This window comes from Symphalangus syndactylus, chromosome 2, assembly GCF_028878055.3.
Source record: "Symphalangus syndactylus isolate Jambi chromosome 2, NHGRI_mSymSyn1-v2.1_pri, whole genome shotgun sequence".
Taxonomy (NCBI): Eukaryota; Metazoa; Chordata; class Mammalia; order Primates; family Hylobatidae; genus Symphalangus; species Symphalangus syndactylus.
Window position 1 is genome coordinate 15630052 of NC_072424.2, and position 25692 is coordinate 15655743.

General features: G+C 41.8%; 1 protein-coding gene across 9 annotated transcripts in view; it reads left to right on the forward strand.

The window, feature by feature from the left end:
- Positions 1-14955, forward strand: part of CUZD1 (CUB and zona pellucida like domains 1) — a 55430-nt gene extending 40475 nt beyond the window's left edge. For 5 of the 9 annotated variants that reach the window (XM_063617089.1, XM_063617092.1, XM_063617097.1 and 2 more), the window contains exon 4: positions 5772-5865. Coding sequence is in view for 4 of the 9 variants with exons in the window: in XM_063617059.1 (XP_063473129.1) it covers positions 2255-2336; positions 5772-5922; positions 7894-8108; positions 9566-9716; positions 10071-10288; positions 10772-10944; positions 12027-12418; positions 13173-13441; positions 14658-14830 (1824 nt within the window). In the remaining 5 variants the exon portion in view is untranslated. Of the gene's footprint in view, positions 1-1944; positions 2337-5771; positions 5923-7893; positions 8109-9565; positions 9717-10070; positions 10289-10771; positions 10945-12026; positions 12419-13172; positions 13442-14657 lie in introns of those variants that run through there. The other 4 variants (XM_063617065.1, XM_063617061.1, XM_063617059.1 and 1 more) reach the window with 3 other exon arrangements.
- The last annotated feature ends 10737 nt before the right edge of the window (positions 14956-25692 follow it).

Sequence of the window (25692 nt, forward strand, 5' to 3'; positions counted from 1 at the left end):
CCTGTCCCCCTTAAGTTTCCGGGCACTGTCTCTGTCCCCTGCCTTTGATTTTCTCTTGTCACCAGCAACCTCTGACAGATGGAGCACATACAAATCTCCTCCTACCCCACCCAGTGGGTGGCCCAGTGCCTGGACCCAGGACGCCTGTGCCAGGGCCTCCCCATGTGGGTGACTATGCCTGGTGCAGGTATTGCAGGGGCTGTGAGGGAGAGGCAGGTCTTCAGGATACCCCCATTAGCAGGAGGACAGAGCACCACACATGGGCTTTAGAGCCCTATGGAGCCGGTTCCCATCCCAATTTGGCCTTCACCAGGGGAAGTCCCTTGACTCATCTGAGGCTCTGTGTCCTTGATGTGAAGTGGGGACTTGCACAGGTGACAGAGAAGGAGCAGTGAGATGATGCAGGGTGACCCCACAGCACCCCGTGGTCCCCAGGAAGTTGCCAGAGGCCTGAAGGGGGCTTCTCTCCTGACTGGACCTGGAAGCCTGGGTCCTTTACCAGGGCCACCTGACAGAGTGTGGCCACGAAACTCTCGCACTCAGTGGAGATGGATTAGGGACGTTGGGTGACAAGGAGGGGTTCAGAGGGAAAGCCCAGGGTGGGAGTGGGTATTCATGGACATAGCTGCAAGTGCTTAGTAACCAGAAGGGTTCCCCATCTCAAACACCTGTGCCCTGCTAACTCACCCCAGGATACCCAGTCCTGCCTAATTCACAGCCACCCTGGGCAGATAGGAATGGAGCAGAGCCAGGCAGGGGCCTTGGGGAGTGTCCAAGCTCCTCCTGAGCATCCCAGGTGCTGCCTTTCCCCTGCAAGGGCCCAACGAGGAATGGATCCCCCGGGTCACAGCGTAGGACTGTGCTCTCCCTAGGGAGGCCTCCTGGACTGCAGCACAGTCAGAACAACACAGAGGGGCCGACGGTAGCCAGAGGGTTTCACCCTAGGAGACTCAGCCTACACGAGTGTCACACCTCCCCAGGGCTGCACAAAAGTTCTTCAGAAAGTAGCCAGTCCTGGCATTGTCCACTCAATATGTTCCACCTGAACTTAGAGTGAAACCCAGACTCATTTGCCCTATGGGTCCTTCCCCATCTGACCTTCACCTGCTCCTCTCCATCCTCCCCTCCCAGCTCACTCCTCCCACTCATGATCAGCCAGGCTGTTCTTTATTCCCTACTATTGTAGGTGTGCCCACCTGGTCTCTGCCTCAGGGCCTGTGCACTTGCCCTCTCTTTTGCCTAAGATGCAACCCCCAAGCTCAGATCACCCATGAATGCCTCCCTCTTGTCTTTCTGCCTTTGTTCAGATTTCATCTCTCAAGATGCCCTCCTTCTCACTGTCAGATTTCCTCCCCACCCCAAGGCAAACACCATCTATGCAGTCATCCTGTTTATTGTATCCGTAGCTCCTCTCACCAGTTGAATTCTTCATTTATTTTTGTTGTCTAACTTTCCACTTAGAATACAAGTTTCATGAGGGCAGGACTGTGTCTCTCACATTCAATTCTATATTGCTTAGGCCCAGGATCAATAAGTAGTATTTACTGATTGAATGAATGAAAAGAGGGCAGCCCCCACCCACCGCCACTCGCTCCTCCCAGTCTCACTGTGGACACTAGGATTTCTTTCTCTAGGCTGCAAAACACCGTGCCCGAGAGACTAATTCACCTGCTTCAGTCTCTCCAGACATAACTGGTTAGAAATCGCTGTGGGGGAATCTGGATCTGCACTCTTTTTCTCTTCATCCTCTATGCTCTTCCCCTCCCCCACAGGGTCAGCCACCTGGCAGGGCATCTGAATGTCCCAGCTGGACCCAGATATTGCCCAGGTGCTGCACCCCCTGCCTTGCCCCACAGGCCTTTGTTCTCCCACAAGCTCCCTTCTCAAAGCAGAGCCCTGAAGACTTCAGTGATGTTAATGAGGCCACCTGTTTGTGATGTGCAGGCACAGAAGAAAGGCACAGCTCCCCATCAGTTTCATGGAAAATAACTCAGTGCCTGCTAGGAACCAGCTGCTGGAGATCCCTACAAAGAGCTTCCACTGGGAGCAACCCTTCCAGGAAGGAGTTGGGGAAAGAGAACCCTCAGTGTGGGGAATGCTGATAAGAAACCAGTCACACAGCTGCTCTATTCTCACACAAATCTACCCCTTGCGTGGCTGGAACTGACGTTTCCCTGGAGGTGTCCAGAAAGCTGATGTAACACAGAGCCTATAAAAGCTGTCGGTCCTTAAGGCTGCCCAGCCCCTTGCCAAAATGGAGCTTGTAAGAAGACTTATGCCACTAACCCTCTTAATTCTCTCCTGTTTGGCGGAGCTGACAATGGCAGAGGCTGAAGGTAAGAAAATTGAACCAGATTTATTCACCAAAACAGATAAGTTCTCTTAAGAGGCCTCTTTCAAAATTTTTCAAAGTGTTTATATCTGTTGGCCCCAGTTGAGAGAAAAATGTACTCCAATGCTCTTGGAGGGGATTTTAAATTAGTTCTAATTTTATTTGGCTCATCTGACAATGTCCATAAAAATATCAAAAGCATATACAATTTTACTGGGTAATTTACTGCTAAGAGTTTATGTTTTGGAAATAAGCATAAAAGTGTCCAAAGATATATGTGTAAATATGTGCACTTACATAATTGTAAACTACAACATGAATTTTCATTATTTGTTATGGTAAATCCATAAAATGGAACACTCTTTTTTGCAACTTAAAAAAAAATGATGGCTGGGGGCGGTGGCTCACGCCTGTAATCCCAGCAATTTAAGAGGCCCAGGCGGGTGGATCACGAGGTCAGGAGTTCGAGACCAGCCTGGCCAACATGGTGAAACCCCGTCTCCACTAAAAATACAAAAATAAGCCAGGTGTGGTGGTGCGTGCCTGTAGTCCCAGCTACTCGGGAGGCTGAGGCAGGAGAATCACTTGAACCCGGGAGGTGGAGGTTGCAGTGAGCTGTGATCATGCCACTGCACTCCAGCCTGGGTGACAGAGCAAGACTCCGTCTGTCTGTCTGTCTCTCTCTCTCTATATATATATTTATATATAGTCTATCTATATATATGGTCTCTCTCTATATAGTCTATATAGTCTTTCTATATATAGTCTATATATAGTCTCTATATATAGACCAATGTTTTATATATATAAATATATCTAACATAATATATATAACTATATATTATATATAGACTAATGTTGTGATGAATATTGGTGTACAAGTTTCTGTGTGGATATATATATATATATATATGTGTGGATATATATATATATATATATGTATGTATATATATGTATGAAGAAACTCTGTATTCACTACCATTCACTCTCCATTTCTCCTGATGTCTCCAGCACAAGGAAACCAGTACTCTCTGTCTCTATAAATTTACTTATTCTGGATATTTCACATAAATGAAATCATGTAATATGTGGTATTTCACTTAGCATAATATTTTCAAGGTTCATATATATTGTAGCATGTATCAGTACAATCAGCCCTCAGTACCTGTGGGTTCAGCATTCATGGATTCAACCAACCATGAATTGAAAACATTTGAAAAAAAAAGGGTTGGTTACGGAACATGTACAGACTTTTTTCCTTGCCGTTATTTCCTAAATGTAGTAAACAACTATTTACACATCATTTACACTGTATTATAAATAATCTAGAGATGTTTTGAAGTGTACAGGATGTGTGTAGGTCACATGCAAACACTAAGTCATTTTACATAAGGGACTCCAACATCCATGGATTTTGGTATCCACAGGGGGTCCTAGAACCAATCATTCGTGGACACCAAGGGACGACTGTACCTCATTTCTTGTTATTGCTGAATAATATTCCAATGTATGGATAGACCACGTTTTATTTATTCATCAATTGATGAACATTTGGCTTATTATGCCTAATGTTGTGATGAATATAGTGTACAAGTTTTTATGTGGACATTTGTTTTTATTTCTTTTGGGGATATGCCTAGCAATAGAATTGCTGGGTTATGATAACTGTATGTTTAATCTTTTGAGGAACTGCCAGACTGTTTTCCATGGCAGCTGTACCACTTTACAATCCCATAAGCAGTGTATAAGCATTCCAGTTTCTCCATGTCCTTGTCAACACTTGCTGTTTTCTGTGTTTGACTCTAGCCATCCTAATGCATGTGAAATGATATCTCATTGTGGTTTTGATTTGTATTTCCCTGATGACTAATGATGCTGAGTATATCTTCATGTGCATATTGGCCATTTATAGATCTTCTCTGGAAAAATGTCTATTCTGGTTCTTTGTCCATTTTAAATTGGATTATTTGCCTTTTAATTATTGAATTGTAAGAATTCTTTATACGTTCTAGAAATCAAGCGTCTTTTAAAAACCATCCTTTTTTTCCCAGGTTGATCTATAAATTCAGTGCAATTCCAATAAAAATCCCAGTAAGAATGTTAAATAGATACAGACATGCTGACTCTAAAATTTATATGAAAAAGCAAAGGAACTGGAATAGCCAAAACACTTTTGCAAAAGAAACGTAAAGTTGGAACATTTGTGTTACCTAATTTTAAGACTTCTTATAAACTACAGTAATCAAGAAGGTGTGGTTTGCCAAAAGGATAGACAGAGAAAATTGAAATAGAATAGAGTTCAGAAATAGATCCACACAAATATGGTCCATTGATTTTTGACAAAGGTGCAAAGGCAATTTAATGGAGAAAGGACAGCCTTTTCATCAAATGGTCTTGGAACAATTGGACACCCATATGCAAAAAATGAACTCAACCTAAGCCTCATTTGTTATACATAAATTAGTTCAAAATGGATCATAGATCTAAATGTAAAATGTAAAACTATAGTATTTTTAAAAAGAAAACATAGGAGAAATCTTTGTAACCTGGGGTTAAGCAAAGAGTTCTTAGACAAGACACCAAAAGCACAACCCATAAAAGAAACTATTACTAAATTGGACTTTATAAAAGATTTAAAACTTTTGTTTTGGGAAGGACACTGTTAAGAGGATGAAAAGACAAGATTGGGAGAAAATATTTTCAAATTGCAGATGCAACAAAGGACTTGTATTCAGCATATATAAAAAACTCTCAAAACCTAAAACCTAAAGTATAATAAAAAAAAAAAACCCAATCATAAAAACAAAAAGCCAAGTTAAAAAAAGGGCAAAAGACTTAGAGATACTCACCAAAAAGGATATATAGAAGGCAAATAAGAACATGAAATGATGTTCAATGTTATTAGCCAATGCAAGTTAAAACCATGATGGGATGCTGCTACACATCTGTTAGAATGGCTAAACAAAGCAATACAAAAACCTGACAATAGTGTGTGTTGACAGGAATCTGGTGCAACTGGAACTCTCATACATCATTGGTTGGATTGTGAAATAGAACAGCTACTCTGGCAAATGGTTTGGCAGTTTCTTATGAAGTTAAATATACACTTAACATATGACCCAGTGATATCACTCTTAGGTGTTTATGCTAGAGAAATAAAGACACATGTTCATATGGAAACCTATTAAAAATACAAACCATCCTTCTTCAGGTCTTAATATAGTCTCTATATGTAGAGAAGTTAAAAATACTTCTCCTCAAAGGGTTCAAGACGGAGAAATCAACTGCTTTTGACTTACTTTGGAGTAAGCTAAGTGCCATCCACAATTACCTGCCTGCTTGTATATATATTACATGTGAGAGGTAGATTCATAATCTCTCAGGGAGGGGAAAGGGTCTGTTGTTGACTTTCCTCAGTGCCATCTGTGGTCTCTAACAGGCAATTCAAGCTGCACAGTCAGTCTAGGGGGTGCCAATATGGCAGAGACCCACAAAGCCATGATCCTGCAACTCAATCCCAATGAGAACTGCACCTGGACAATAGAAAGACCAGAAAACAAAAGCATCAGAATGATCTTTTCCTATGTCCAGTAAGTAGAAGCTTTAGTTTCCTAATAAGGGATATCGAACTCTGACCACATTGGGGTGGGTAGGGAGACTCTCTGTAGAAAGAATTCAGCTGCTGCTAGAGGTGGTAGTGACACTGACAACCATTGTGATGATGAAGGTGATGGGGATGATGGCTGATAGTCACTGATGATGGCTGTGTGCCCGGCACTGGCTCACAGAGGTCCTTCAAGGTCAGCACTATAATAGTACTACAAACACAGCAAGGTTGAGAACTTGTCTGAGGTCACACAAATAGTGAATAGCATGACGAGGGTTAGAACCTAGCTGGTCTAGTTCCAGTTTCTTGGCCTTAAAACACTAAACTTTGGTTCCAAATTTTTCTATGCATTTGAATCAGTGGAGGAGCTTTCACACATCCAGACTCCCAGGCTGTATACCATATGATTAGATTATAATCTCTGGTGGTAGACTCCAGGCATCAATATTTTTTATTTTATAGTTTTTACTTTGAAATAAGTATACATTTATAAGTGCCCAGGTGACCCCAGTGTGAGGCCAAGCTGAGAACATGATCCCGCCCTGCAGAGACGCTCAGTGCTTCCTATCTGCCTCTAGTTAATCCTCTCAACAACCCTCTGGGCAGATGCAGTCTAATCCCCATTCTATAGATAAGAAAACCCAGAGAAGTCACTTACCAGGTCCAAGACTAAAAAATAATAGAAATGGGATAGGAACTGAATCCAAGCAGCCTGGCTCCAGAGCCCCCACTCTTACGCCTGTCCCAGTGGTTCTTACACCTGTCCCAGTGGTTCTTACACTTGATCATACATCAGAAGCATGTGGCAGGCTTATTAAAACACAACTGCTGGTCCCCACCACCAGAGTCTCTATTATCTTATTCAGATGGAGTGTGTGGGACCTGAGAATCTGCATAGCTAACAAATGCCCAGGTGATGTTGATGCTGCAGGTCCAAGTACCACACTTTTGAGAACCATAGCTCTGTACCACTGAAGTTGGAATTTACTTTATCCTTCAAAGAAGCAAAAGAGGCCTCAAATTTCCTGGAATGGTTGCTGAGAAACATATATGCTATTCTTGCTGTGTAAGAAGACAGGGGAAGAGAAAGTGTGGGAAGAGCAAGGAAGGTGAGAAATTAACATTTAACATCTATCAAACACCTATGTGCCAGGCCTGTGGCAGGTGCTTCCTATTCAGAATATTATAAACCTCACACAGTAATGAGAAGTAGGCTGTGATGTCCCCATTTTACAGATGAGAAAACTGAAACTAAGAAGGGTTAAATCGCTTATCTAAAGTTATACAGCAGTGACTTTAGTGGAAAGTGACTAAAGTGGAAAGAGAACCCAGATTTCTCTACCCTTGTCTTACTTCCTATAAGTTTGGACATATGTCCTCTGAGGATATTTGGGGAGACCCTGTCAGAATGCACAGCAAACTAAAACCCTGGGCTGTCCTGTCCAGTACAGGGCATGGGACTGTCCTTCAGAATGAGGAAGTGGTGATACAAGGGAAGGAAGGAGCAACTAGGGAGATGCTAAGATTTGCTTTTCCTTGGGAAAGGTGGCTATGGAAGAGAAGAGTTGCTTCACCTTTCAACAGCCTTGGATATCAAGTGTCAATGGGAAACAATTCTAAATAAGAAGGTTCATCAAGCAGTTACATGGACACGGGGAACAGAAGAGATGGAAATAGGTAGAAGGAAAGGAATTCTGATTCCAGGCCCATCCTCATCATTTACTTGATACAAGACATAGACAAAGCAGTTCACCTCCCTGAGCCCATTAAAGTTGAGAGTTTGTGGTTTGATGTTGAGGATGGTGGGGCTAGTGATTGGTCTTGGAGAGGTTTAAATGAAAACAGATGTGCCACCACTTTGTAAATTTACATGCCTAGGTGAGCAATTGACTCTGCTCTGCAAACCTCCTTTGCATGTGACACTTCTTCAGCCACAGTTGTGTTTTGTCCACAGGCTTGATCCAGATGGAAGCTGTGAAAGTGAAAACATTAAAGTCTTTGATGGAACCTCCAGCAATGGGCCTCTGCTAGGACAAGTCTGCAGTAAAAACGACTATGTTCCTGTATTTGAATCATCATCCAGTACATTGACGTTTCAAATAGTTACTGACTCAGCAAGAATTCAAAGAACTGTCTTTGTCTTCTACTACTTCTTCTCTCCTAACATCTGTAAGTCCTCATTTACACAACCTTCACCCACATCTCCTGCAAGCACAGGTTACACACTCTTCTGTCCGGGTTCTTATCTTCTTCAGTCTGAGTATATTCCCTCAGAGTCTTCTCTATCTGAGCAGTAGTTCTCTAACTTACACGTGCATGAGAATCATCTGGAGAGCTTGTTAAATCACAGATCCTGGGCCCCATCACAGATATTGTGATTCATTGGTTCTGGATGAAGCACATGATCTTGCCTTTCTAACCAGCTCCCAGATGAGGCAGAGACAAGGGGCTGATCAGATGGCTACATATTGAGGGGTACTGTGATAGAGCCCAAAGCAGAGATTCTGCGTTCAGTCTGTTTAATAGTAACCCTGGTATCTTCTGCAATGCCTCTTCAGGGACTGCACCTCCCTATGCTCTGATTCCTTAGATCTTGGTTGGGGTTGTTGAACCTTCATGTTTAACAAGTCCCCCGGATGATTCTGACAAAGAAGATTGAAGAGTGCATGCTGGGAGTCTCTGGTCTCACCATTGAAATTTAAGACTGTCAGGTGGTGGAGGCTACATTTACAGGGCTCTGCATTCACAGCACCTACATTCCACTGTGATCCAAAGCAGAATGCCAAGAACACCTGCGAGTGGGGTCATGAGGATAGTTCCACTGTGGATTTCTTTCCAAGGCCCAGAGCTGACCATGTCACTCTCCTGCTAAAACCACTGACTTCTTGGTACCAGCAAATCTCCAGAGTGCAGCAGTTAAGGTTTTCCCAAGCTGGACCCAGGCCACCTTTTCAAGCCTTGCCTCTAGCTGCTGCCTGGCGTGCACCCTGTGCTTCAGCCAATCTAAACCATTTTACATCTCCAAAAAGAGCTCTCTGCATTGTTTCTCCACATTTCATCTGTCCAGCTGCTTCCTTATGTACTTACTGGGGAAAGGAGAGACCAAAGGCTGCTTCATGAAGGCTGTTTCTGAGCTGAGCTTTAAACAATAGCATGATGAGGGTAGGTGGAGGTGAGAGTCAGGGAAGAGGACTCACCTCTGCTGGAGCTGACAGCCGAGGAGTCACGGGAAGAAAGGGAGGATAGAACAAAAGACCACGTAGTAGTGGCTGATGAGACTGGAAAGCTGAGCTGGTGAGAGTGAGGAAGAGCCTTCAAGGGAGGGTGTGACTTTATTTTCTATGGCGCAATTCGGGTAATGGGAGTCTCTCCAGATGCAACACATCTTACAGCACAACTTTAATATGATTCGTTTGGCAATAGTATAAAGATTCCCTCTCTGCCCTGCACCAGTGGGCAGAAATTTCAATGATAAAAAAGGATGAAAACTTCAATATGTGACCCATGGGAAAGATAGAGATGGAATTATACTCAGGAAAGATGTGTTAAGCTTGATGCACAACACAGAAATTAAAAGCAATCTCTATTTCGATGTTCATTCTTGACCACCTTCACATCCATTTCAGCTATTCCAGACTGTGGCGGTTACCTGGATACCTTGGAAGGATCCTTCACCAGCCCCAATTACCCAAAGCCACATCCTGAGCTGGCTTATTGTGTGTGGCACATACAAGTGGAGAAAGGTTACAAGATAAAACTAAACTTCAAAGAGATTTTGTAAGTACTGCTGCCCAATTCTGTTGGAACAAATGCAGTAAACCCACCTGGCAACTGGGGGATTTGGGAAAGAGAAATTATCATACGTAATTCTCATATATGGGCACTTTTCAAAGAATTGATGTAGAAAGGAAAACAGTGATACTATTCCATTGAACTAAGTTGACTATTTTTCTGAAGATTCTGAGGTCCTTGTCGGAGACTATCAAAACCCCAGGTTTGTCATCGTAAACCTGAGATACCATTGAAGGAAAAAAAAATCCATAATCACTTAAGAGTAGGATTGTTGGGATGTTAGAAAATAGAATTGAATTGGTTTGAAACTCTTTTTCACCAGAGGCCCTCATTCTCTAGCCTAGAAGTAGACAAACAGTGCAAATTTGATTTTCTTGCCGTCTATGATGGCCCCTCCACCAACTCTGGCCTGATTGGACAAGTCTGTGGCCGTGTGACTCCCACCTTCGAATCGTCATCAAACTCTCTGACTGTCGTGTTGTCTACAGATTATGCCAATTCTTATCGGGGCTTTTCTGCTTCCTACACCTCAATTTATGCAGAAAACATCAACACTAGTAAGTCATGTTTTATGTTCTTAGCTATTTTGAGCTCTCTGAAGATTGCATATGTAGAAACTGTTAATTTTTAGCCTACCTGTGGCTATTCCTATTTGCAAGCATGTCACATATAGTTGGGAACATATTCATAACCTTAAGCTTGACAATCATTTCTGTGCATTGCTTAATGCAAGAGGAAATTAATGATTTTATTAACCTGAAAAAAGATTTATGCAGATAGTATGGACTGTTTCCCTTAATTCCTTCTGCAAAGATACAATTAAAAACATCAGGTTTGCAGATTCTAGCTCTAAACAAGGTCACAGTGAACACAGTAAAAGGTGAATCAATTGCTTGGCTATCTCAAACTTATGATTACTGTTTAGGGCAAGATGGTTTTGACTTTTTATATATTTACTTGCACACATAGCTCTTCAAGATCCAACGTTCCTAGCTGGCATAAACATGACCATTCTTTTTTTTTTTTTTTTTTCCTGACAGCATCTTTAACTTGCTCTTCTGACAGGATGAGAGTTATTATAAGCAAATCCTACCTAGAGGCTTTTAACTCTAATGGGAATAACTTACAACTAAAAGACCCAACTTGCAGACCAAAATTATCAAATGTTGTGGAATTTTCTATCCCTCTTAATGGATGTGGTACAATCAGAAAGGTAAAGTGAAATACTGATAGCTGGATTTTGTCAAATGCTGAGTGCATGTTGAGCAATGCAGTCAGGGTAATGCTTGCTAGCTGCCGTAACAAACGACCCCCAAATTTTAGTGGCTTAACCACATGATAAGCAGGTGAAGACATATAAGTGCACATACCCATTCATACATAGCTGCCAAATTGCTGCATTCATTTTCAGGATAAGTGGGGGATGGTTATCTTTCCCAGAAGGTAAAGAACTCCAAAAACTCACTAAAGAGAGTTTGAACATCTATATGCAGTTGGCTTAATAGCCTACCAGTAACACTTAATGCAGAAAATGTTTACACCTTGTATTTAGTGAAAATCTAGCTAAATTTTTAGGATCTTCTTCTTTTCCTTTTAAAGGCAGAAAGAAAAACATTTTTAAAAACCCATTTAAACCTGAAGGATATTACTGGAAGTTTGTGATTTGTTCTCCATTTTCTAGAAGTCCCATTCAAGATTTCAAACATTTTCAACCTTTGGTCTCTTTAGGATACATACCATAAACTTTTCACTCAGACATTAAACAATAACCTAATTGAAAAGAATGGGGGTTAATCCAGAGGAATTGATAAAGACAGAAGTAAATCATCATATCTTGCCAAAAATGAACACACAGGCTTTATTACACTGTGAACCCCCAGGGAAGGCAGCTAAGGGCCTTCCTCTTGCAGACCCTTGGTCTACATATATTTTGGAAACTGCCCAGTTAGCCACACTAACTTAAAGCTCCTTAAGGAAGGCAATATATAGTAAGGTGTAATGTCTTTTTAAGACTGGAAATTTGCATTCAAAATGGATTTTACTGTAACTGAAAAAAGTTCTGATTCTATCTTCAGGTCTTTCTAATACAAGCTGTATTTCTCATCTCATTCTTTCTTTCTTTCCTGGAATATTTCTTCAATAAAATACATTTAAGGTTTATAGTATTCTGACATGAAAGCTGTTACCTCGTGATTTAAGAAAATTATGTCTGTACCTGCAAATGATATCCACATCTATGCTCTAAAATATTACTGGACTTAAAATATAAAAATTGAATTCTATCTTGTTCTGCAGGTAGAAGATCAGTCAATTACTTACACCAATATAATCACCTTTTCTGCATCCTCAACTTCTGAAGTGATCACCCGTCAGAAACAACTCCAGATTATTGTGAAGTGTGAAATGGGACATAATTCTACAGTGGAGATAATGTACATAACAGAAAATGATGTAATACAAAATCAAAATGCACTGGGCAAATATAACACCAGCATGGCTCTTTTTGAATCCAATTCATTTGAAAAGACTTTACTTGAATCACCATATTATGTGGATTTGAACCAAACTCTTTTTGTTCAAGTTAGTCTGCACACCTCAGATCCAAATTTGGTGGTGTTTCTTGATACCTGTAGAGCCTCTCCCACCTCTGACTTTGTATCTCCAACCTACGACCTAATCAAGAGTGGGTATGTATTAATGTAACTGATGTATGTATGATATTCCTTCCTGTGGAATAATAATTTAAATAATTTTTTGTGTTGTATATATATACATTTTTCCTAGCACTACATGAAATTTCATTAAATTTGTTCTAATCATTTTATAAAATAGTTACTATGTACTAATTATGAATAATTTAAACATTTATGCACACACAGCTTATATCTAGAATTTTAAGTGTATTTACAAAATATTTGCTGGTAGAAACAAATTTATTTTTTTGTTATAAAAGCTCTATTTGCGTTTTGGTTTTTGTACGTTTTGGTTATTTTCAACAAAAACCTAGATTATTTCATGTGTGTTATCTTTAAAATATAACGCCATCAGTAAAACATATGCAGCATTCTTAAGAGAAAAAGTATAAAGTTCTTATTTGAAAGGAACAATTTCCTTTTTTCCTTACAATTTGTTGGATTTCAACTATGTCATTCGTACTGATACATTAATGATAAGCACGTAAGGAAAGAAGTTTGACTTCCAATACGTAAGTATTGGTTTTCTGATTAAGTTATATGGACCAGGAATTTTAGAGCTAGAAAGAACCTTGCTATCTCACTCAGGAATCAGATCTATAGTCTTAACTCACCATAGTATGAACTAGAGACACTGTCTTTTGAGAGAGATTTTTGGATTCACAACTTAGTTGAGAGAAGACTTTTTAGTATGGAAAAGACTGAATTTGTCTGTATCTTCTAAACATGTTCATAAATTCTGTTCCAGATGTAGTCGAGATGAAACTTGTAAGGTGTATCCCTTATTTGGACACTATGGGAGATTCCATTTTAATGCCTTTAAATTCTTGAGAAGTATGAGCTCTGTGTATCTGCAGTGTAAAGTTTTGATATGTGATAGCAGTGACCACCAGTCTCGCTGCAATCAAGGTTGTGTCTCCAGAAGCAAACGAGACATTTCTTCATATAAATGGAAAACAGATTCCATCATAGGACCCATTCGTCTGAAAAGGGATCGAAGTGCAAGTGGCAATTCAGGTAAGAAAAAAGCTATTCCATGATCAAAAAGCACATCATGGCTCATAAAATGCTGCTCAAATCCAGTAACTCTTAAGCATGTACAGTTTAGAGATTTATAATAGTAGCTTTAGCAAATAAGTTGAATTTTTAGTATACAGGATTAGTATTCATTTCCATCAGTTGATAATATGCATACCATGTAGAATGTAAGCATATGATACACTGATAGTTAGCCATTATTCATTTGGATTTTGAGTATAAGTATAATGTCCTCATCTCTAAAAACAAGTTTCTTTTAGTTTCCTGACTTCTTATTATAGATGCCATAGCAGATAATTGAATCAAAAGCAATGTATTTTAACTCCTAAATGAGTAAAACAAAATGAACCAGCATTCCACATAATAGCCTATTTGAAAAAAGTTATTAAAAAAAAAGACAATCTATTATGTTAACATAGGCTAACCCTGCTTCTTTTGAAAGGCTTGAAACCTGAGATCTGCCCAGATGCATGAAAGGAATGATGGTAAATACTCAAGGAAGGTTCATAATTAAATGGCTTAAGATAAGCCTTAATGAAAGAAAAACTATAAGAAGTTATTTTAGTTGTAAATGGCATTAAAGGACCTTATGATCTCTGTATTTATTCATTATTATTAGCACTATAAAGGAGTATGGTTCTGATTTGTAACAAAATATTTCTATGGCAAAAACAGAAAAACAAAAGTTAAATTCAGTAATTTTATAAACGCATTCACTAAGTGGCTTACATAGTGTATCTATAGACACTGGTTCGAAATTAGTTGAAAATTTATAAATGGAAGTCATTATGGAAATACCACCAATATGAGAAAAATATCTTTTTCCTATTTCAAGGGAATGAACAAATTTTTTTTTCTGTTGACAAAATGTATTTTGGCAACAATGAGCAACAGTGACCATTAGTAAGTGAACCTGCATTTCCATTTGACTGTTATGCTTGAGTTTTACACATTTTTTGTGTGATATCGAGAAATCAAACTAAGTCAACCATTTGAAACAAGTTCAAAATTAAATATAAATATAAATAAATTCAACTATTTGATAATGGTTCCTCTATATTATGTTGGCATTATGCATTATACATTAATTCATATATAAGATTCATAGGATATGTACAGGTATTATAAAAGCTACCAACATTTTATAATGTTAACACTTCTTAAAAAGTGATTTTCATCTTGTTTCCAATTTTAGGATTTCAGCATGAAACACATGCGGAAGAAACTCCAAACCAGCCTTTCAACAGTCTGCATCTGTTTTCATTCATGGTTCTAGTTCTGAATGTAGTGATTGTAGCGACAATCACAGTGAGGCATTTTGTAAATCAACGGGCAGACTACAAATACCAGAAGCTGCAGAACTATTAACTAACAGGTCCAACCCTAAGTGAGACACGTTTCTCCAGGATGCCAAAGGAAATGCTACCTCGTGGCTACATATATTATGAATAAATTAGGAAGGGCCTGAAAGTGACACACAGGCCTGCATGTCACTGTGTCAGTGTGTTTCATTACAAGACGATGGAAATAAATACCACGTCAGTTGGCTCTCATTTTAGGAACTAAAGATACAAAAATACTACATGAGGCCAAGGGCAGTGGCTCACGCCTATAATCTCAGCACTTTGGGAGGCCAAGGCAGGTAGATCACCTGAGGTCAGGAGTTCGAGACCAGCCTGACAAACATGGTGAAACCCCGTCTCTACTAAAAATACAAAAATTAGCTGGGTGTGGTGACACATGCCTGTAATCCCAGCTACTCAGGAGGCTGAGGCAGAAGAATCACTTGAATCTGGGAGGCAGATGTTGCAGTGAGCCAAGCTCACGCCAGCCTGGGCAAAAAGAGTGAAACTGTAAAAAAAAAAAAAAATTACACGAATTAACACCTCCTTTTATAAATACAAAACATTTTAACCAAATATTAGGTGAAAAGAAAAAGGTTATTTTTACTTAAGAAAAGTAGCCTTCAAAGATAGATATATTTATTTTTTAGATGCAAGTATGCTACTCTTTGAAACATCAAAAGTTAGAATTTCTGAAACTAAAGCGTGAAAAGGAGAACTGCAGTCTCCTTGATTCACATGCCTTCCTGCTTTCACGCAGAGCCTCAGCATTTCTCACTGTAAGCATTTCAGGAAAGGGCTTTGGATAAACAAATGTGAATATAAAACGAGAGACTTCATACCGTTTCTGGGTTAATGAGATAAAAACATTTTTTTTCCCCTTCACTATCAAGCACCAAAGCCAAAGGTTCATTGTCCTCAAGGAGTAGCCAGTTTGGGTTTACACTTTTCCATTTACTGTGGCTGAACAAGTACAATTAAAGACCCCAGTGTGCACTGATTTTACACATGAAAACAGAATCTAATCACCCTAGATGATCAACACAACTCTCTCTTATCATCTAACAACACACATAGTTTCGGGTTCTAACATGCATCCAAACAGGTAACCACATTCCCAAATGCCCAAAGGCATTCTCCTTCCTTCTAAACATGCATTGCATCTACGGGATGCTGAAGAGAATACACGGTAGATGTGATAGAATCTCTGCCCTCACAGAACGCCTTTAGGACACTGATTTTCCAGCTCCAAATCACAACAGATCTTCCCCATTTTCTTTTCAATATCTCCATGTCGATCTCCTAAATAATACTTTCTCCCGCAGCCACGCAGTGACTCTCTTCTACGTTCATCCAGGTAGCCTAAGTTGAACGACTGTGAAGTTATTTTTTAACCTAACGTGAAAACCCCTAAACATTTAATTAAAATGGGCAAATCAGGTTAAGTGCTTAAAAACAGTCTGGTCTGGTCACAGCTCTTCAGCCATCTCTCTATCCGGAACTGACTGGACATTCCCTGCTGGCCAACATGGTAGGGATTCAGATGCATATCAGGCACAAAAGTGTAACACTAAGAAAATGATCAAATATTTTGACTCACTAGATGGTGTAAAATCATATTACCATGAATCATAAGATCATTTGTAGTGGAGCTATTGAGGTATATCTCCAATATCAGTGCATATGCATTATCAATACGTGTGCTACTATTTAAGTTTTCTTTCTTTAGAAGGGACTCCAGAGAAGTGATAAAGTTCCTAGGTCTGGAGTGGGTGGCCTGGGTTCTAGTTCTTTTCACTTACCTGGTGGGTTACATGAGCTGGGTCACCTTCAGCCTTGGTCTCCATAATTTAAAACTGATTGGTAGAAGCTACCACCCCCCCGGGCTGTGGTGAGGATTAAAAAACAGAATGTGTTTGCAGTCTGGAGCCATCCATGTTCCACTTACCATCAGTGAGACGTTCTCACCGCCAGCTCCAAAATCCCATTCTAGAATCTGCTTCTAATATGCTTGGGCCACATAGGTTGGGTTCCTGGGAAACAGACTCTGACACAGAGGCTGGTGTACAGGAGGCCTCCTCAGGGGTGTTCTCGGGATCAGCCCGTGTCCTAGGAGGGAAGCAGAACCAGGCAAGGGAGTTGGTGCACAAAGAAGCAGCTGCAGCAGCAGGGTCCATCCACTCCCCCAGGGTGTCCTGGGGCCGCTCTGCCCTTCAGAGATGCCCCACTGAGGCAAGGTGCTCAGACCTTTCTATGCTTCTGTGGATCAGTCATTGACTGAGGGCTGCCTGAGGGAGGAGGGGTTGTGAACTTGGATTAGACAACAGCCTTAAGCTGAGGGAAATTCTTGGTGAGCAGTGGAACTGAGAGCCTGAGAGCCGCCAGCCACCAACACTGCCAGCAGCCTGGAGAATGAGTGACTTTCTCTGAGGGGACATCTGGGTGTCACCCTAGAGCGGTCATTCTACTCAACTTCTAAAAGGGATGGGTTTTCAGAATATTTTACAAAGTAACTGTATATTGTATTCAAAAGACTTACTTAACAAAGTGTTTCGGAGAGGCTAAAAACGAAGGGATGGGCAATGGAATACCAGGCACACACAAACTAGAGGGGTGGGGTGGGGTGGAATCCGGGCTACCTCTGCTTTCCCAAGGCAAGTGGGGTCACTTCATTACTGCTGGGTTGGGATAAAAGTCCTGGCTCTCCACTGGGCCTCCTCTAACCAGGATAGAATAAAAGGGTGCCTCATCCCTTCCAAGTAGGGGTAAAAATTGAAGTCTAGACTCACCACCTGGTCTGCACCTGACATGAGGGCTGCAGGTGAGGGTCTCATTACTACCTGGAGGTGATGAGCATCCCAGTGCCCGCTTTGCCTTCTCTGACATCACTCTGGGTGAGGGAGGGGAAGAGAAGGAAGGCTGGGGATGGGCAGAAGTCTAGGCTCTCCACTCAACATTTGTTGGCTGGGATGAAGGTGGGGCCACAGTGTTTCCCACAGCAGTTAGCTAGAGTAGGACAGTTTTCATCTAAGTGTTTTCTGTCTTGCTAGGTTGCTCCTTTGCTGGTCCTTTGGTTAGAGAGAGCAGGCTTTTCTTGGTTCTTTTTGGTCTGTACCCTTGGTGTTTCTTGATTGCAGGCTTTTCCCTGTGAAGTGCATTTTGATCCATGAGGTATGGAATACTGAACAGTGGCCATGGCTTTCAAACTTCAGCCTTTCTGAGAATCACCTGGAATGCTTTTGGAGAAGGTTGCTTCCTGGATCCCATCCTTTGAACCACACGCCAAGAGGAACTGATCTGGAAGTTCGTTTGGACCCTCGTTTATTAAAATGTTAGTTCTTTCATTGTCAAAACGTTCCGTATTAGGGATTTGTTAAAAGTCATAAAATGCTAGGTTTTGGTAGCTGTTAGCTTCTACTTCCTCAACATGCTATGGGCTATGAATAAATACAGTTAATGGGTAGATGACTTTGAAAGTAGAAACTCTAGCAGCCTACAATTACTTGGAAAAGCTCCCTTATTCATTTGAAGCAATTGCATGAAATACACATCAGATACTAAAATCATTGTTCCATGTGACTAAAGTTGGAGCTACTCAGGGACAAATAATTAACTCTGATTTAAAGATATCATTTTCACCAAACTGGCCAGTAATCACATTTCAGCAATTTCTATGTATAAGCAGGGAACTTCATTAAAATAAATACCAGTATATTTTACCAAGATAGTTGTTGATGAAGGGAAAATTTGTAATGAAACAGATGTTTGGCTCACAGGCTACACCACTCCTTGGGTCATTTGTCAGATTTTTAACCTTGAGGACCTCAGGGTTAGCTCCTAGGCTCTACCCAAAACTGCCCTCCTCCATGGGGGACTTGACAATACTGTAGTCCCATCCTGTGCATGTCATTTATTGACAAGGAGGGGAACCAGTCCTTGGAGATAGGGACCCATCTTTTAAATATTGCTACTGAATATTTCTTGACAAGCAAAAATAAAAGTCTCACTACGTTCAAGTCTGTTTCTTTAAAGACACCTTCAAGGATAGTGAGTCTAGCACAGGTCTCTTTCTGTTAAGGTAGAAAGTGAGATGAGAGTGGATGCTGCTCTCCTTCTCTGGGAGGATGCAGGAATAAGCTAATCTTTCCTTGTTTGCTTTTCAGGTTTTATGTGTACTTTTCAAGTTTCCCAAATGCTTTGAGGATTTGGGAAACAGACTGAGAACATGGCCACACGAACACCTGGTAGTGAAGTAGGAGGCGGGATTCAACTCTAGAGGCAGAGCTCGGGCACCAGACCAAATTGAGGACTAACTGAAACAGGGTTGGAAGCAGCTTTCAATCAGACATGCCCACCAGTGTGCCATGTCAATTTACTGTTGCCACGGCAGCACCTGGGAGTTACTGCCCCTTTCCATGTCAATGACCCACTAACTCAAAAGGTACTACCCCTTGCCTAGAAATTTCTGCATAAACCAACCCTTAATCTGCATGCAATTAAAAGTGAGTATTAATATGACTGCAAAACTGCCCTGAGCTGCTACTTTTTGCCTACAGGGTAGCCCTGCTCTGCAGGAGCAGTCATAGAGCTGTAACACTGCTGGAGCTGTAACATTGCCTCTTTGATAAAGCTGTTTTCTTCTACCTCCAGCTTGCTCTTGAATTCTTTTGTGGGCAAAGCCAAGAATCCTCGCAGGCTAAGCTTCTCTTTGGGGCTCGCCTGCCCTGCATCAGCAGCTCAGACAGCAGATACATGGTTCCTGTGATTGCATTTCAGCCTTTCATTTGTAAGCTATAACCCAAACCCAACAAAGCCTAGGTCCAATTTATTCCCATCAAAACAAAATGATCAAAGCTTGTTGTGATGAGTAAATGACATGCTTGATTCAAGCAACGAGTTAGAGTTTAAAAAAATGAGTAGAGTTTAAAAAAATAAGTGGAGTTTAAAAAAATGAGTGACAGACACTTAGTTTATTTTTCCTAAGACTCTTGGCAAGAGCTGAAAATAAATCCTCATACCATCAGAGGATAAAAACAGAGATCCACTTAATAGCATCTGATGATTAAACCGTCAACTTAAAAAGACAATCTTTAAATTGACAATGCGGTATAGAGAGATAACCCTGCTCTTTGTAACATTTTGTACACTTTAAGACAATAATTAGAAAATGTAGCATTTGTGGCAGCAAAGAGAGTAATTGCCTTAGAAGTTTAGTAATCAGAGAAGATTTTAGTAACAAACCTCAGAGAAGCAATCCCCTCTGGCTGTTTCTTTGACCTGTCTCTATGCAGATAGCTTCTGATTGGTCAAACATTACTGAAGAGAAATAGACTTTGCTTTCTGCAGATTCACATGAAAACTGCAGAAATCACTCAAGAGTCTTCCTCTGAGCAGTAACTTTGTGGATCTCCAGTGGCCCTACCATTTGGAAATGCTCAGTCTGCTTTTCCTTGGCCTCCATGGGGCCTGAACCTCTCCTACTCTGTCCTGCACAGCCCCGGGAGCAGAGAGAGGCATAGTCTCCCACCTTGCACACTGCAACCTTACACTGCAGATATACCACATCATAGCTGTCAAGAAAGCTGAAGGCGTTGAACTTGAACTGAGCCACGTTCTTCTGGCGGGGATGGAGGTTGACGTAGGTATTGTCTTTGATGCACCTGATGGGAAGAAAAAACCCAGGACAAAAAGATTAACTTAAAGCACGATATGAGTTTACTGCAACCCAGATAATCAGGCATGGACCCACATCTCTGATTTGCAAATAGAGTTCTTCCCACTACCCACTCTTTCTTTCATAAAGAAACTTTTTAACACTACTATGAGTGGAAAAACCACTATTCCTGGACATAAATAGAAAGGAACTAGAAAATAAAACAAAAAAAAAGTAATTAAATTCTAGGTAGAACTCTTGCCTTCAAAAGGCCTACTCTATTTTGTCCAAAGAGAGATGAAAAGTGTTGGTGGTTTTATTTGAAGGCAAACTTGGATTATTTAAAAATGTACATCGGTAAACCCTAGGGAAAGCACCAAAAAAAAACTAAGAAAAGTGATGCATTCAGAGGAGATAAAATGAGTCATATAAAATGCTCAATTAAAACTGGAGAAGGCAGCAAAAGGAGTGTGAGGAGAGAAACAAGGAACAAATGCAACTAATAGAAAACAGTTACTGAGATGGTAGATTTTAATCCAATGATATCAAGAATCACTTTAAATATAAATGGTCTAAATATAGCAATTTAGAGGCAGAGTAGATTAAAAAACAAGTCCCAACTATTTATTGTCTACAAGAAACCCACTTTAAATATAAAGACACAGATAAGTTAAAAGTAAAGGGATGAAGAAAGATATACCATGCAAATACTAATCAAAAGAAAGGTGGAGTAGCTATATCAATTTCAGAAGAAAACAAACTTCAGAGCCAGGGTAATTATCAGGAAGCAAGATGGGTATTATATGAAAAGAAAGTGATCAGTCCTCCAAGAAGACACAATAATTTTTCTTGTGTAAGCACGTAACACAGTTTTAGATAGAACTGCAAAGAAAGTCAACAAATCCACTATAATAGCCAGATACTTCAAAATTCCTCCAACGGTAGTTGACAGATCCAGCAGGAAGAATATCAGTGAGGATACAGATGACCTAAACAGCACTCCCAATCCACTAGATCAAATTGACATTTATAGAGCCCTCCATCCAGCAACAGCAGAACACACATTCTTCTATTCATCAGGACAGACCACATTCTGGGCCATAAAAGACACCTTAACAAATTTAAAAGAACAAAAATCACACAAAATACATTATCAGAATCGTGGAATTAAACTCAAAATGGAATAAGAACAATTCCTGGAAAATTCCCAAATGTTTGGAAATTAAACAACACATTTGTAAGTAACCCATGGGTCAAATAAATCTCAAAAGAGAAATTAAAAAATATTTTGAACTAAGTGATAATGAATATACAAGTCATCAAAAATTTGTGGAATGCAGCTAAAGCAGTGCTTAGAGGGAAATTTATAAAATACATATATTAGAAAAGAAGAAATATCTAAAATCTGTAGTCTAAGCTTTGAAAACTAGAGGAAGAAGAACAAATTAAGCCTGAAGAAAGCAGAAGAAAAAAGTGTCAGTTGTTAAATTCTGGCCCCAAACTGAGCCTCTTGCCTGATATATTTATAAGGGGGGTTGAAAGGGAAGAGCTTTCTCACTCTGTGGCTCAATGCAGTTTAGTGCCACCTCCGTGCACCTCTCACACCATAGCTCACACTGCCTATGGAAGGTGCTGTGACCTGTCCCTCCCCTGGCTTTTGGAAACGGGTGCCACAGTGCTCCCCATGGACTTTAGGGTGCTGTGGTCCTCACCACTCTAAAACTGCCATTGAGTAGTAAGTGATGGATTTTTGTTGTTTTCAAACTTGTTGCCAACTGCCCATCTATAAGCACTTTGCCTCTGTTAAGGGACAAGAGAGCTATAAAGGCAAACAATTGGCCAAAGTTCTAACTTGGCAAATCTTTTGGTTAACCAAAGGAGCCAGAATAAGTCTCACAAGTATAACTAAGATCTTAGCTTGGGATAACCTATTAGTTCGTCAGTGTAGGCCAATGTCCTGAGGGCCTGCACCATGAATGGGGAGTCCAGTGAAGTCATATGGCTGGAAGGGGCTGGAAGGGAAGGAGGCATGGACATGAAAGGGTGAAGTGAGGCAGCAGAGCCTGGAGCAGCAATGGCCCTCCCCAGGACTGTGGGGAGTTAAAGGAAGGTGTCTATAACTGCCTGCCTATAACTATTTGTCCCCACTTGTGATCAGAGGATGGTGAGGGCTCCCACTGTGCCTCTGAGACACAGTGAGGACTCTGCACAAAGTTCTGATATAGGAATACCATTTGAGAAGCCACAGGTTCCCTAAAGGCATGCCAGGTGAATATAACAGTCCACTCCAGAGGGCCTTCCATCTTCCTTACCCCTGCCGGATCAAATCATACTTGATGGTTGTAAAGTCATGAGGATCAGGAGAAGCCACACAGGTATCCACGAAGAGCATCAGGTTGGGATTGAGGCTGTGGAGGGTGGCTTGGAGGAAGACCTCTTTCCTCTGGCTGTCATAGTAGGGCACCATGCCTCCCACATGCTGGGACTCAGGGGACTGGAGGAAGGATATGGACACAGTGTAGCCAGCACCCTCCGTTGGGGCGTCATCCCCATGAATGATTTCAACTGTGGATGGGCCGTCCACCCTACAGGTGAACTTCAGCTTGGGCACCTTGTGCCACACAATGACTCGGCCAGGGTGGCTCCGTGTCTGGCCTCTGATGGAGTTGGAGTAGCTGAGGGAGCCGAGGTGCTCCTGTGAGGATGAGAGAAGAGTTGTGGGCAGCACTCTTGGCTCCCTGACAAGCACCTGCCTCCATGAGCTGAGACCTCTCCTTCCACCCCACTTGGCACCAGCTTGCTGACCTGCAGGAGGGAGGACCTGCCGGGGCCAGACCTCTGTGGTACTTAACACCACAAAGGGGTGACATGACATGTGGGGTGCACGCAGGGAGCCCCCAATGGGCAAGTCTGGACTGTCCCTTCCATCCTCTGAGGACTAAGCTGTTGTGCTGGCTGTGAGGTGGGGTGGCGGGTCCAGCTGCTCCAAGCTCCCCTCCTGCTGAATTACTCCACAAGCTCCATTCCTGCAGGCTCCCGAAGGCCAACCCCACCCTCGCCCCCAGAGCTCTTGTCCTCTCTTTGGTCTCTTCCCTGCCCTTGACTCCAGACCAGTACTGGCTCCATGTGAACTGTGGGCCTGGCCCTCCTGAACTTCACTCCCAGCCTTCAAATCCAACATGACTTGCAGGAGGTAAGGTTGTGCTGGGGCCAACAGGCAGGGGTCCCTGCCTCTCATGCCCTGTGTAGATGCCTAGAGGCTCATCCTGCCCGGGAATTTTCAAAGAAGCCTCAGATTGTGGGACTCAGATCCTGTGGCATTCTGCTTGGAACCTCCAAGAACTGCCCTGTCAGCTTAGGCCAATGTTTGTCAACTTTCTTCCACCGTGGCCCCACTAAGGAGCCTCTGTAGACATCTTACTCATCCTGGCCTCTCTCAAACCCTGACTATGGATTGTGATATAAGTATACTGTTTATATACCAGATGTGTATCTGTGCTTGAGCTAGAAAGAAAGATATTATACTTTTTGCCTCTAAGAACCAATATCTATATCCCCCTGCCACCCATAAGGGTAACATTACCCTCCTTGAGAATCCCTGACTTAGAATAAAAGTCAAACTCCTCACCCACATGGTCCTGCCCTCCTTCCACTCTGATCTTGGGCTTCCTGGCCTCCAGTCTCTTCCTGAAAGCCCCAAGGCTGCGGCTGCCTCAGGACCTCAGCCCTGGCTGATCCCCACAACCTCTGCCTGGCTGCCCCAGCCTCAGCTTCCCAGCCACTAGCCTATTCAACACGGCTTCCCTTCCACCCCAAATGACTCTTCTACCCCTCCCTTGTTTTACTGTCTTCGTAACCTCTTTTGGTATAAAAAGGACCCTGGTTTGGGTGTTTGGTCCAATCCTGTCCCCCTTTTCGTGAATGTAAGGGCCATGGAGCAGGGGCTCTGTCAGTCTTGTGGCTGCTGTGTCCCCAGCACCTAGAAGGTGACCCATCCACTGACTCTGAAAGCAGACATGGACCTCTGTGCAGCAGTGTTTTCCTTATCAGTGCTCCCTGACCCTCCTGACTGCTACCCCAGCACCCTGGTCGGCTCATGGGGTTTTCAGGGGAAGCTGAGCCAGCCAGGCCAAAGAGAACATTTGCAGGGTCTTCCCTGATGGCCCAGAAGCTTCCCTTGGAGTGCCCACTTCCCAGACACAGGCAGCATGGATCCTGGGGCAGAAACTTCTGAGGTTAAAAAGTAGAATTGTCAAAGCAAAAAGGATAAGAATGACTATGATCTGTGCAATGAAATAGATAAAATGTGAATGAATTCAACCTCCAACAGTGCCAAGGGTTTCCTGGCCTCATGTTTGTGTCTAATCAGGGGATGTAAAAGAATAGAGGAGCAGTATGGGGATCTTGCTTGGGAACAGGTTATCCTGTTTAAATACCGAGAAAAAAAATATTCTGTGGTTATACACTCTCCCTATATCTCTGGTGTACTTGTTTTCTTAACTTCAATACCATTGTTTTGTGAAATAAACCAGTGGTCAAGGAAAATCAAATAAACATATGTATGTCATGATTTATAAATGTCCTAAAGGTTTGCTTTCTTGATCATGGAATGCAGTTACCTGCTTAGAAACCTAGCAGTCAGATGGGCAAGTGGACAATCTGTCTTCCCGCATGCCTGTCACCATAGCTTGCACGTGGTAGGTGTACACCAATGCTCAATCAAGAGGCATGTGTAGAAAATACATTGCCTCTGGAGTGAAAAGAATATACCATCCATCCATCCATCCATCCATCCATCCATCCATCCATCCACACATCCATCAGCCCATCAGCACTCAATACTTGTTATTGTGTATCCCAAATTCCCCAAAGGAAGGCAAGTTTCAGACAAACTAATGAGCTGCTCTATGTCTTACCAAACTCAGAAATGAAGTTATGGTTTGCATTTTCCCTCTGTCCTTACACAGATTTTTAATAGGTGGTTGAATTTCCCAAACTTTTCACCCGGGCCTCATCCACAGAAGGGTAGCACCACCTGGGAAGTGTCCTACCTGCTGGATAGTGCCACAGTGGCCATAGGGAATGTTGAAGATCAGGTAGCGTCCCATGACTTTGGGGCGACATAGCTCATCATTTAAGTGGATGTCCCAGGAGGAGTAGCCCAGCCTCCGGAGATCGCCTCGGTCAATGATGGCTTGGAAGAGGTGAGGCAAGCAGGATAGCTGGGCTGCAGG